The sequence below is a fragment of the Vespa velutina genome, chromosome 11 (assembly GCF_912470025.1).
Source record: "Vespa velutina chromosome 11, iVesVel2.1, whole genome shotgun sequence".
Lineage (NCBI taxonomy): Eukaryota > Metazoa > Arthropoda > Insecta > Hymenoptera > Vespidae > Vespa > Vespa velutina.
This window is the reverse complement of record NC_062198.1, coordinates 327,892-340,490: the sequence shown is the minus strand read 5'-3', so window position 1 is coordinate 340,490 and position 12,599 is coordinate 327,892. Positions and strand designations below refer to the sequence as shown.

General features: G+C 33.1%; 2 protein-coding genes and 1 pseudogene across 4 annotated transcripts in view; 2 read left to right on the top strand and 1 right to left on the bottom strand.

Moving 5' to 3' along the window:
- Positions 1-12,599, bottom strand: part of LOC124952768 (glutathione hydrolase 1 proenzyme-like) — a 149,703-nt gene that overhangs the window by 43,578 nt on the left and 93,526 nt on the right. The gene's annotated exons all lie outside the window — the stretch shown is intronic.
- LOC124953085 (piggyBac transposable element-derived protein 4-like) lies at positions 9,916-10,929 on the top strand. The gene is made up of 2 exons (XM_047503976.1): positions 9,916-10,668; positions 10,738-10,929. The coding sequence occupies exons 1-2, from the start codon at positions 9,916-9,918 to the stop codon at positions 10,927-10,929; spliced, it is 945 nt and encodes a 314-aa protein (XP_047359932.1).
- LOC124953084 overlaps positions 11,087-12,599 on the top strand; it is a 43,059-nt pseudogene continuing 41,546 nt past the window's right edge.

Sequence of the window (12,599 nt, the reverse complement as noted above, 5' to 3'; positions counted from 1 at the left end):
TTTGGCAAACACATTATTGGTGTGTTACTTGCATGATGGCTTCATCTCATTTTATGCGTGATGTGAGAAAGTATTTAAACATGGTGTTCAATTAAAGGTGGATTGGACGTGTTGGATCAGTTTTGTGGGCTCCTGGATCTCCCGATTTCAAGCCTTTGATTTCTTTTTTCGGGGATATTTGAAAAGCAAAGTGTATTCTTCGTCGATAAATAACTTAGAAGAATTACGAAACCAAATCTGCAATGCTTGTGAAATGATCCGACAGAGATCATTCGAAAAGGTTCGTGATTCTATGAGAAGAAGATGCCAAGTGAAATGGAAGGAGAACATGTAAAACTCCTTCTGTAAATCGAAAAGCCAATAGTAAGTCAATCATAATAATAACATACAAAAATTTCAGAAACGGTTAATTTTTCGACTTATATTTACTAAGACTTTTTATTCAGTATAGTGTCTTTTATGCATTGCATAAATATTGAATGTAAATATTGAAATACAGAATTTTTGAACATCCTATATACTCAAATCTATATATCTATATATTCTCAGCTGTGTAATTTCAAAATTTTGTATGATGTATATCTATTTCTACGGATACCGTCAAATTGACGAGTCGGCTAATTTGATAGTTAATTGTAAAAAATTGCAAATAGGCGGATCTAGTGGCAGATGACCAAATTCAGTGACGTTGTAGGATCTATTGCGACAAAAAATATTATGTTAGGTCATGTAAGTAACCAATTCTGATTGATAATCAATGGAAACATGATTCAAAATATAAAAAATTGCAAGCGCGTCGAATTTTGAAAAGGGATTAGACAATTTCAACTGGTCAATTGTATGTTTTTGTAGCAATTTTGTATATTCGGGGAGCATATCAAGTAAGATCATTGAAAGTTTCGTATTTATAGTTCAAGAAATGGGGCTTACTTTTTTTTGCAAATGCAATACTCAGAGATAAATTTATGGGCATTTTTAGATTCATACATTTTGATAAAAAAACATAACGATATAAACATTCACGTACAGATAAGTTTGTTTTAATATTCGAAACATGGAGTAAATTTATAGACAATAGTCAAGCATGTTATAACCATATCAAGCTTAGAAGCCATATGAAAATATTTCAATTGATAAATAATTGTTTCCTATGAAAACTCGATGTCGTTTTACATAATGTATAAGTTACATAAATTAGGCATAAAATTTTGATAGCAGCCAATATTAAACTAAAATATGTACATTATAAATAGTTTTTCATATTTGAATAAAGATAAAAATTCTTCGATATCTTTGAGGGAATCTGTAGTCTTTAAATTAGCCGAACCATATGAGCTGAGATAGAATATAACTATACATAACTTTTTTCACTAGTATCATAAACTTCCAAAAAAATTACTTACACAAAAACAACTTTGGTTATAACCATCCGTGCGAACAAAAGAGAATACCGGAAACAGCAAAATAATGTAAATATAAAATAACCATGTTTACCTCACTGCATTATAAATAAGACCACTGCATTCTCACTTCTTACCAGAGTAAACCAAAAATAAAAGTATTGTTACTAACCACAAAACATACATTTTTGAAAGTCGAGAATAATTAAAATTACATATAATAATCCTATTACAAAGATTTTTACGTAACATCGGTATTACAAAGATTTACCTAATAGCAATGTTTAATGTTTGTAAGGTAAGCGAGCTACCGAGGTTGTATATGCGTATGGCTTTGTCGTGTTTGTTGGTTGCCAAAGTGAACGTCAAAAAATATAAAATAAAAACCATGGTAACTATCTATGTCGAGAAGACATTCGAGAGACGTAAAAATCAGAATATAACAAGTCGTTAGGGTGGATGACTTAGGGTGAACTAACGTAAACGTTTGATAGTTCTTAATACCTATTTTTTACTCATCTTGATCTATTGATATCTTGCTGATCTATTTCTATCTTCTAATATATCTTATTTGATCTTATAATAAATTTCTTACATATTAAAACAAATACCAAGATGATACCAAAACCTCGGAATATGTTGGCATTTGATCACTGGAATCAAATTTGTTATATATATCTTCTAATCTCACTGTATAAATCTCGATTTGTTTCTTAAACAATTGTTATTCACATCTTTGAGCATCTTCGATCTTTCCGATAGATTACTTATAATGTACGTGTTATATGGATAAAAAATAACTTATATGCGAAAGTGGCTACTTGATGAAAATAAGAAAAAAGATTTTTTTAGAAAAATTAGTCAGGTAATTACTAGATGAGATTATTGAAAGAAGTGATACAACATTTGAAACATAAGAAATTTTATTGCATAAGCATATAACAGTAGTCATTGAAAGGAGAGGCAGAAAATTGAAAAGAAACAGAGAATATGATATAAATTTCCGAAAACGTACTAGATGTTACATTTGTATATGTAATGATAATAAGTATAAAGAAACATGTAATAAATGTTCAAAATATGTTTGTAATATTCATGGAATATAGAAAACATCTAGATTGTGTGTGAATTATTACGAATGAAAATCAGTAAATATTATGTTTCTGCAAAAATGCATTCGTTTTTCAAACTAAGATACAGTAGAACATCGGTTAACCGGATCAATATTGACCACATGTGGCAGTCAGAAATAAGCTAGAATATTAACACATCATTGTCAATTGATCTTTACTCTATAAATCAGTATGCTCAAACGTAAGCGTATCGTTTTACCAATTCAAACGAAACGTGAAATACTAACTTGATTAAATAGTGGTGAAATAATAATTGAAATGTAGCATCTTGTGGAATTAGAAAATCAACATTTTATGACATTAAAAGACGAAAGTGTGAAATTCTGAATTGCAATAAAGTTTCACACTAAAGTTTCATAGTGAATTCATTACAGTGCATAAAAAAAGTATGAAATCTGCTAATATTAGGTTGGAAACTATGAAACGGGCGTTTTTTGTTTAGTCTGTGTTCAGCTGCGACTGAGAGAGATACATTGTAACGTGCGCTCGATATTTTAATTTATAAAGCTTAAAGGTATTCTTCTTACTCATTTTGTAAAATTTTTTCGTGTTTGTATCCCATTTTTATTTTATTTTTATCCTAAACCAGATGGAAACAAAACGCGATTTACATCTACTCTTCTTGTACAAGTTTAAATTAAATCATACCGCAACTCAAGCTTTAAGAAATATTAATCAGGCATTCGGAGATAGATCCACCAATGAAAAAAATGCTCGATATTGGTTCCAAAAATTTCGTTCTGGCAATTTGAGTATCGTCAATGAGCCTCGAGGAAGACCACCGACCCATATTGATAACGAGGAATTAAGGACGACTGTGGAATCCGATCCACACATAACTAGTCGAACACTTGGGTCTAAACTAGTCATACAGCTGTGTTAAAACATTTACGTGCAATAAATGAAGTCAAAAAATTGGACTCATATGTGCCGCACGAATTGACGCAACTGCAGATGATCGACCGCAAAAGCAAGTGCGCATCTTTGTTGCTTTGCAATACACGATTGCTATTTTTACATCAAATCATCACTTGTGATGAAAATCGGATTTTGTATGATAATCGAAAACGATCAAGCCAATAGATAGATAAGAATACACCCCCAGGACACACCCCGAAACCGAAATTTCATAAAAAAAAAATTATGGTCACCATATGGTGGAATGCCCAAGGAGTGATCCATTATTCCTTTCTACAACCAGGCGAAACTATAACAGCGATGTCTTATTGTCGTGAAATTGATGTCATGCATGAGAAACTTATGAAAAAACAATCAGCATTGCTCAATCGGCACGGTGCAATATTACTGCATGATAACGTACGACCACATAAAGCTTCAATTACTGTTGACAAATTAACTTCTCTACAATATGAAATTTTACCACATTCTCCATATTCACCCGATTATTACCTTTTTTGTAATTATGAATTATTTTTAAGAGAAAAAAAATACAATAACCAAAATGATATTATAAAAGACTTTGAATTATTTATTAACTCTAAAAATAAAGATTTTTTTCAAAAAGGCATATATGATTTGCCCAAAAAGTCGTTGGCAAAAAGTCGTAGATGCCAATGGAAATTATTTCAATTGAATATAATAAATAATATGAAAAATAGCGTTTTTCGTTTTTTATTTTCATTCAACGCCCGTTTCATAGTTTCCAACCTAATAACAAAATTCTTGACATGGCTATGTATGAATGGTTTTGTCAAAAGAGAGACAGAGGAGAATTTATATCGGGGCCTATCGTATGTAGAAAAGCTTTAGGGTATAATCAAAAAGTGAATGGAGATTGTAATTTCAAAGCATCATCGGATTGGTTAGCAAATTTCAAATCACATTATCCGTGGTATTCGTGGACTGTGTATGTCGCGAAAAACTATCGTCGAATAAATCTGCAGCTGAAATCTTTAAAAACGAGTTTATAGAATTACTAAGGAAAGAAAATTAACTGCTGGAAAATGTGTATAATGCAGATGAAACTGGTTTGTTATAGAAATCATTTTCGCGAAAGACTTGAAAGAACTTTGGTATGTCAACATGAACGTTCAGCACAGTGTCATAAAGTCGGTAAAGATCGAATCATGGCTCTTGTCTGTGCGAACGTCCAGACTTCGATGTTTCAAGGATGTAAATTTAAGTACTATGTCTATTACATATATGTCTCAAAAAATGCTTGGATGAATTCTAACATTTTTATTGAGTGGTTTTCAACGATTTTTGTGTTACCAGTAAAAGAATAATAATTAAAAACCGGCAAGCGAGAGAAAATTTTATTGTTGATAGATAACGCAACAAGCTATGCATTTTGTGATATCTTAAATGAAAAAGATGAGTTTCTAAGTCTTCTTTCTGCTGCCTAATATAATATCATTAAGACATCCTATGGATCAAGGTGTAATTGCATGTATTATGTCTAGTGCTACTCTCACACTTTATATAATTAACGAGCGTAATTGTTAACCTTGTGCCTGTCATATGGGGAGCCGTTTTATTAACCATTTATATCTATCGTTCTATTTTATAATTAATTATTATAATCGATCATTCTATTAAACTATTTTGGGGATTCTTTTTATCAAATACACATATGAAGACATTGTATTCATTTATTATTAATCGTTCTTTGCGCATAATTCGAGCCTAATGTACTGGAAATCTTCTTTATTATAAATATTATAATATGTATATGTAGCTTTACGTACACCCTATGTATTATAAAAACTTTACGTTCACTCCATGTAAAAGAGTGATACCCAATAGCTATCCATATGCTTGCATCATCCTAAGCCAGTAGCGAAAGGAAAAACCCATGGTTATGGAATTACGTGCGCCGCTCCGCAATCTACGACCAACCTACGTAAATCCCCTTTACAACGTCATTACGAGAACTCTCTTCTTCCATAAATGCGCATACGTCACATCTCGACGCCCACTTCGCCAATAGATGGCATCACGTCTAGTCTAATGTGGCGGATCGGTCAGCTTGGTCACGTCTCCACAGTTATCGAAGGCAAACACGTCGACCGAAGTACCGATCTACAGTCCACCTCTCAAAAAACAACAGATTTAATAATTAGATATCGCATAGAAATAACGCCACAGAGCAATCCTGTACTGTTAATTAAATTTTAATTAATTAAAATATTAATAAATTAATAATAAAACTAATAATAATAATTAATTAGAAGAGGATAAACATTTATATATTGCTGATTAGTCATCTGATTTTATTTATTTAGTGGTAAGAACCCTCGAAACCACAATTGGTGACCCTGACGTGATACCAAATGGTTAATTCGTGTTAAAAAAATTTACTCGTTCACAAAATGACGCTGTCAGCCATCTTAAAAAAATAAAAAAAAAGCCGTGAAAATGATCACATAATAACACTTGCTGAGAATTCCGGCTAAAAAAACTCACACAATGTTATTACACGAAAGAACATCTCTAGGCGACTCCCAGGAGTTATTCTTTCGTGTTATGACAAAAACCTCAACAATGCTCTGTTAAATAACAAAACAACAGGCAACAATTCATTGGCCAAATTTTCTAGCAGAAATCAATCCACGCACCAACAACTGATCAACCTTGCCAGCGGAGGCTCCGGCGAAAATCAACGCTCCAGCCACAGAATGGGAACGTCAACGTACGCAACATATCTTCACGGTTAATCTCAACCTATCCCAATTTGCCACGGATTCTCCAGGAATGTGATTTGCCATTGCAGAAGCAGATTTCATCCCCAATTGTATTACCAGTGATAACTAGAAGTATAGCCAGATACTCAAGGCACTTCTATTCAACATCTTCAAGCAACTTTGGGACATCATCAACGCACCACTATCACAAGATAAGTATCAAACAATCAAAAACGCTATTTTCATTCGATTTTCTGATTTAAGATATATCCAACTGTATAAATTACTCAAAGAAATGACACTTGGCGACAAAAATTCCAATTTCTTCGTAAGATGCGCAACCTTGCTAGAGGTGCAATGGAGGAGGAAGCTTTATACCAGTTATGGAAAGAGCGTTTTCCAATCTGGGTACGTTCATATCTCCTGGTTTTATTCAACCTCAACGATCTCAACAACATAGCGGAAATCACAGACCGACTCGTACTCAACATGGGAAATGACTCGGTATACGCGGTACATAATCGAGAACTGTCACAGGCAACATATCTAACTCAAATAGAGCAGCAGCTACACGAGATCAAGATTACTCTAAAAATCTGTCAGCAAGAGATCAACGATCTACAAATAAGTCAGCAACAAACCCAAAAACAATTACTTGATGTTCAATTACAGCAACAACAGCAGCAGTTACATAATAATATGCAGCATCACATCAAATACAATTAAGGTTCCTACGAATAGGAACAGGTCGGTAATACCGAATCGCAACGGTTTTTACTACAACAGGTGGGGAAATAGCACTCGAGTACGTTTAGCAAATTTACACCTTTTACACTACCAATCAGGAAAACAAACTGCTGTCATCAATCCGGGCAGTTGAGAATAGGAGTAACGAACTGTTACCTGAGAAACTGCGCTTACACATATACGACTTCAACACTAACCAAAATTTGCATATGACCCGTTTATTTTGAAAGTGGCCTAACTCTATTTGTCAATTTTTTTCGGTTGCCATGGTTACATGTACAACTTCATGTTATTTATCAGTAAAACATTTCAGGTTACTTATATTCCGAGCAAATACGATAATTCTTGACACATAAGTTTTCAGAGTTAGTTCAATAATTGAACCGTGTAGTTTGAAAGTGGCCTAACTCCATTTATACTTAAATCAAGATATTTACTATTGATAATGTCTGAAGGCAGTGATGAAGGTAATTTTAATTAATTAGTATTTAATGATGGTTGGATCATCAAGAAAATTATCTGAGGAAGGGAAAAAGCACGTTCAAAACCATATTAAAACTTTTCCTAAATTTGAATCCCATTATACCAGATCTCATAATCCTAATAGAAGATTTCTACATCCTGATCTAATTCTTAGGAAAATGTTTAATTTATACGAGCTTCATTGCGAGGAAAATAAAATAAAAGCCGTTAATGAGTGGACTTACAGAAAAATATTTAAAAAAGATTTTGATTTACATTTCCACGAACCGCGCAAAGATATATATCAAAAATGCGACTTATTAAACATCAAAATTAAAGCATCGAATGATGATGAAGAAAAGAATAAACTTACAGAAGAACACGATGTCCATTTAAGACTAGCAGAATCAGCTAGGAATTCACTAAAATAAGATCAGGAGCAAGTATCACGTAATTTAGATTATTATTACGCTTTCTCATTCGACCTGCAAAAAACATTACCGTATCCCAAATTGACTACCCCAGTAGCATATTACAAACGCAATATGTATGTTCTAAATTTGGGTATTCACAATTTTCATATAATATATAATTACTATATATAATAATGTTTACATGTACGTTTGAGATGAAACTATTGCATCTAAAGGTGCTCAAGAAATTGTTTCATGCATCCTAAAACATGTTAAAAATTGAAGAAGTGAAAGACACATTATAGCTTACAGTGACATGTACGCCGGGCAAAATAGAAACATTAAAGTAGCTTTAATGTGGTTAAAAATTGTTCGAACTTTGGAAAATAATGTGGAAATCATAGATCACAAATGTTTAATATCAGGACATTAGTTTTTACCAAATGATAGAGATTTTGGCGTGGTAGAAATGCCATTAAAAAAAAATAATTTACTGTTCGTTCCCCAAGATTATTACAAGATTATTAAAAAGCGTTGGAATATTCAATGCATGATTCAATAACTATAACGCAAATATTGTAATATTACTCAAGAAACAGTTATGAGTTACCTCAACTTACGTATTTCTTGTCAAAAGAAGAGCATCTTGTCTAAATGTGGTTTAAGTCTTTGCAGTCGTATCAGCCACCAAAGCTTTCTTACCGTTCCTGTCGTATGTCTGCTCTCAGCCACCACAGCAAAGAACCATACTAATCTTACATTGTATTCATCCATGTATCAATTTATATTTTCTCTAAACGAAACTGAATGTCTAAAGAACCTATTTACGAACCAATATGGTGCTTATTTCAATTGTTAGGAAAAAAAACTCAGTTTAAACAAATGATATCACCTCTTACTCACCATGTAAAACGCTGTGGCAATCAGACGCCTCTCGAGTGTAAAGAAATCGACAAGCTTTGAATATACTTCGTAGAATTCCAAATACTATTTCACAAATTGTGTTCAACTGTAATTACTGTAATTAGCCATTCTCGCTTCTTAAGATATTTTAGAAATAATAATCCAAAATGGCAAAAAGAAACTTACCGGAAGAAGTGTATCATGAAACTGTAAATAGCGATGAAGAGTTTTTTTTTGATTCCTTGAATACTGACTCTCATATAGAAAGTGACGTTAATACTGATTCTGATAGTAATATAGTTCCATTAAAACGACGAATGAGACAAATAGTAATATCCAGCGACAGTGAAGTAGAAGAAAATGACGAAAATGAGAACAGTAGTATAAATGAATTTACTACCTGGAGAAACGTTATGCACAAAGATCAGTCGCAATCAAAAATTAATTTTTCAACGGGATCTAAAATTGTTGAACTAATGTACCTATTCATTACACGGAATCTATCGACTTTTTTAGACCCTTTTTCACAGATACACTGCTTGAAAAAAATTGTATTAGAAACAAATAAATATGCTAAAAATAAAATAGAACAGCAGAATTTATCTAATCGATCAACATGGAACAACTGGGTCGATGTGACGAAAGAAGAATTAACAGCTTTTTTGGGCGTAATCCTTAACATGGGTACTATACCAGTTGTTAATATGAAATGTTATTGGACTAAAGAACATGCTAGAAACATACCATTTTTTGGAAATATATTTCGAAGGAAAAGATTTCTTCAAATATTTTGGATGTTACATTTGAATAAGAATATTTCCAGAAATCCAAATATTCTTATTCAAAGAATCCAAAAAGTGAGTAATTTTATCGATTACATTGATGATAAATTCCAAGAACATTTTACACAGGATAGAGTTAGTTTTTTAACACGTTGACTGCCACACGCGTTTTCAGTAAAATCTCCTTCAGGCCACGCATAACGCTGTACGAAACGTATTCTGCTGGGTATTCCCACCGATATTTTAAGAATGTGAATCGCTGGTTGTTGCAAGAATAATCTCTTGCTTCGTTTGTTTCCATGGTATCATGCTTGTTCATTTATTTTCGTTATTTCGCATTTATTTCTCATCTCGCTATTGTACAGGATCAATTTGAGTCTTTGCCGAGTAACGAACGATATAACATAAAATTTCTACCCTAATTCGTTGAAATGTCGAAAAGAAAAATGGAAAACTTATTTGTTAGAGAGTCAAATAGCAGTGAACAAGAAAGCTTTTACGAGGCTTACATAAATTCAGATAGCAGCGATGAGGAAGAAATCAGATTTCCTAGAAATAGAAATGTAAGTAGAATTACATCATCTGATTTCGATTCGAATATTGATCAGTGCAATCGTAGTGGTACTGAATATAATGAAGATTCCATTGACGAGATTTTGCAAGAATTGGTCATTGATGAAGAAAGAAGAATTGATGATACCGAGGAAAATACAATTGAATTTGGTGAATGGAATGAATTTAGTGGTCGGCAGAAGTCATTTTCTTTTTCCGGAATGGGCGCCCTCATTAGGCAATTATCAGGTGATGTTAATCCATATGATGTGTTTGAGCTGTTCATTGATGACGAAATAATAGGCTTACTTGTATCAGAAACAAATAGATACGTGGAACAAAAGTTAAATAAATCTGACCTAACATCGTGTTCACGGATGCGTAAGTGGAAATCCACTAATCCCGAAGAAATAAAAAAATTTTTGGAACTGATTTTATATATGGGAGTTATAAAAGTAAACCCCATTGCCAATTATTGGTCGAAAAGCCCACTGTATAATTTTCAATTACCGGGTACTATAATGTCACGAAATAGATTCGAGTTACTATTGAGTAATTTTCATTTTGCCAATAATGTGTCCATTGCCCATAACGATCGATTTGGAAAAATACGCCCACTATTCGACAAACTGGTGGGAAAGTATCAAAAAATATTCACGCCTGGAGAACACATCGTTATTGATGAAACGTTGATTCCGTAGCGCGGAAGACTCATCTTCAAACAATATATACCAAATAAAGCGCACAAATACGGAATCAAATTATTTCAATTATGCTCAAGCACGGGATATACATGGGCGATGAAAATTTACTCTGGTAAATCAGTTGATGGTGTTAGAGAAACGGGATTGGCACACAATGTATATCTTCAGCAAAGGCGATCTTCAGTATGATTGTTACACTGAGAGAGTAAGAACGTTTTTCAAAGACAGTGTGCAAAAGTTTCATTTATTGTAGACATTCTCCGTTTATCGTAAGTATTTACAATAGGGTAATTGAATTTGGGCACAGTATGTTTTTATTTTGACCAATCCCCCTTTTTTAGGAATCATGAATAAATCCAAGAGATATAATAAAATATTGAACAAAATTGTCAACATCAATGAAGATTATTCTGACGATAGCTCCGAATAAGATCAATATGAATTAGGCCAAAGTGAAGATGAGAGTGAAAGTTCTAAATGCATTAAAAGTGGAGAGATAGATAGAAAGATCTTCGGATAGTGAAAAGGAAAACTTCTTGAAAGTGTGTCGTAACAAGAAAAGGATGCGTATTCTTTTTAGTTCTGACTCTGAGGATGCGCGGATGAGCATTCCAAACACATCACAAAATGTAATGGGTGAAATTGAAATTGTATTTGACGGGACATAGTGGATAAAACTGAAAGCAGATGGATCTAGGGGTAGGGCGCCGGGATGCATATGAAGCGAGAACATTGAAAGCTTCTTTTCTATGGTCGAAAAAATGGGGACCCGCTTTTTTCGCAAACACGATGAGCAGAGATAAATTTACAGAAATTCTGAGATTCATACGCTTTGAAAAAAAAACCAACGATCCGAAAGATTACAAACAGATAAATTTGCGCTGATATCCGAAATATGGAACAGATATATAATAGCCATGGTTGTTATAAGCCATATGAAAATATCTCAATAGATGAACAGTTATTTTCAACGAAAGCCCGATGCGGGTTTATGCAATATATGCTGAATAAACCTTATAAATTTGGCATTAAGTTTTGCTTAGCAGTTGACGTCCAAACAAAATATATTTTGAATAGTTTCCCTTATATGGGGAAAGATGGAAATCGATGCTCAAAATCGAGTTTGTAACATTAAAATTAGCCGAACCATATCTATGTATATACAACAAGACAGAAATATAACGACAGACAATTTCTTTACAAGCATTCCGCTAGCTAAAAAATTGCTTGCAAAAAAAAAAACAACCTTGGTTGGTACCATTCGGTCTAACAAAAGAGAACTGCCAAAACCAGCCGAGGAAAAAAGGATAAGATGACTTTGTTTTCCTCATATTTATATAAATCAGAAAACTGCACACTTACTTTGTATAAAAATAAACCTAACGTAAAAGTCCTCCTTCCAAGCAGCAAACTTACAGGTGTACAAATAAAAGACAATTATAAACGTGTTCTAGAAACCATTACTTTTTATAATAAAACAAAGTTTAGTGTGGACGTCGTTGACCAGATGGCACGAAAATATAGTGTGAAAGGAGGGAATTTCCGATGGTCCCTTCAAGTTTTTTCCAATATTTTAGATTTGACAGCAATAAACGCGTGTATATTATATAAAGAGTATATTAGATAATACCATCCATCCAATTCGTAAAGTATATGGCAATGCATTCATGAATGATACACAGATTATACGTGACAAATTATCAGAAAAAAGGTTAAAACCGCGTGTGAGTTTCTGTCTACGGCCCGACAAGTTACAGAGTTTTTTTGGCCTGAGAGGGTATTACCGTAAGTTCATTCCGAAGTATTCCGAGATTGCTCAAACGCTGACGAGCCTGCTTAAAAAGGATGCAGAGTTTAAT

Excerpts from the sequence above, each read along its gene's own strand:
- LOC124953085 (XM_047503976.1), top strand. The coding sequence starts at position 9,916 with ATGTCGAAAAGAAAAATGGAAAACTTATTTGTTAGAGAGTCAAATAGC. Across the intron at positions 10,669-10,737 it reads GCCCACTATTCGACAAACTG|CGCGGAAGACTCATCTTCAA; the intron begins GTGGGAAAGTAT and ends TTGATTCCGTAG.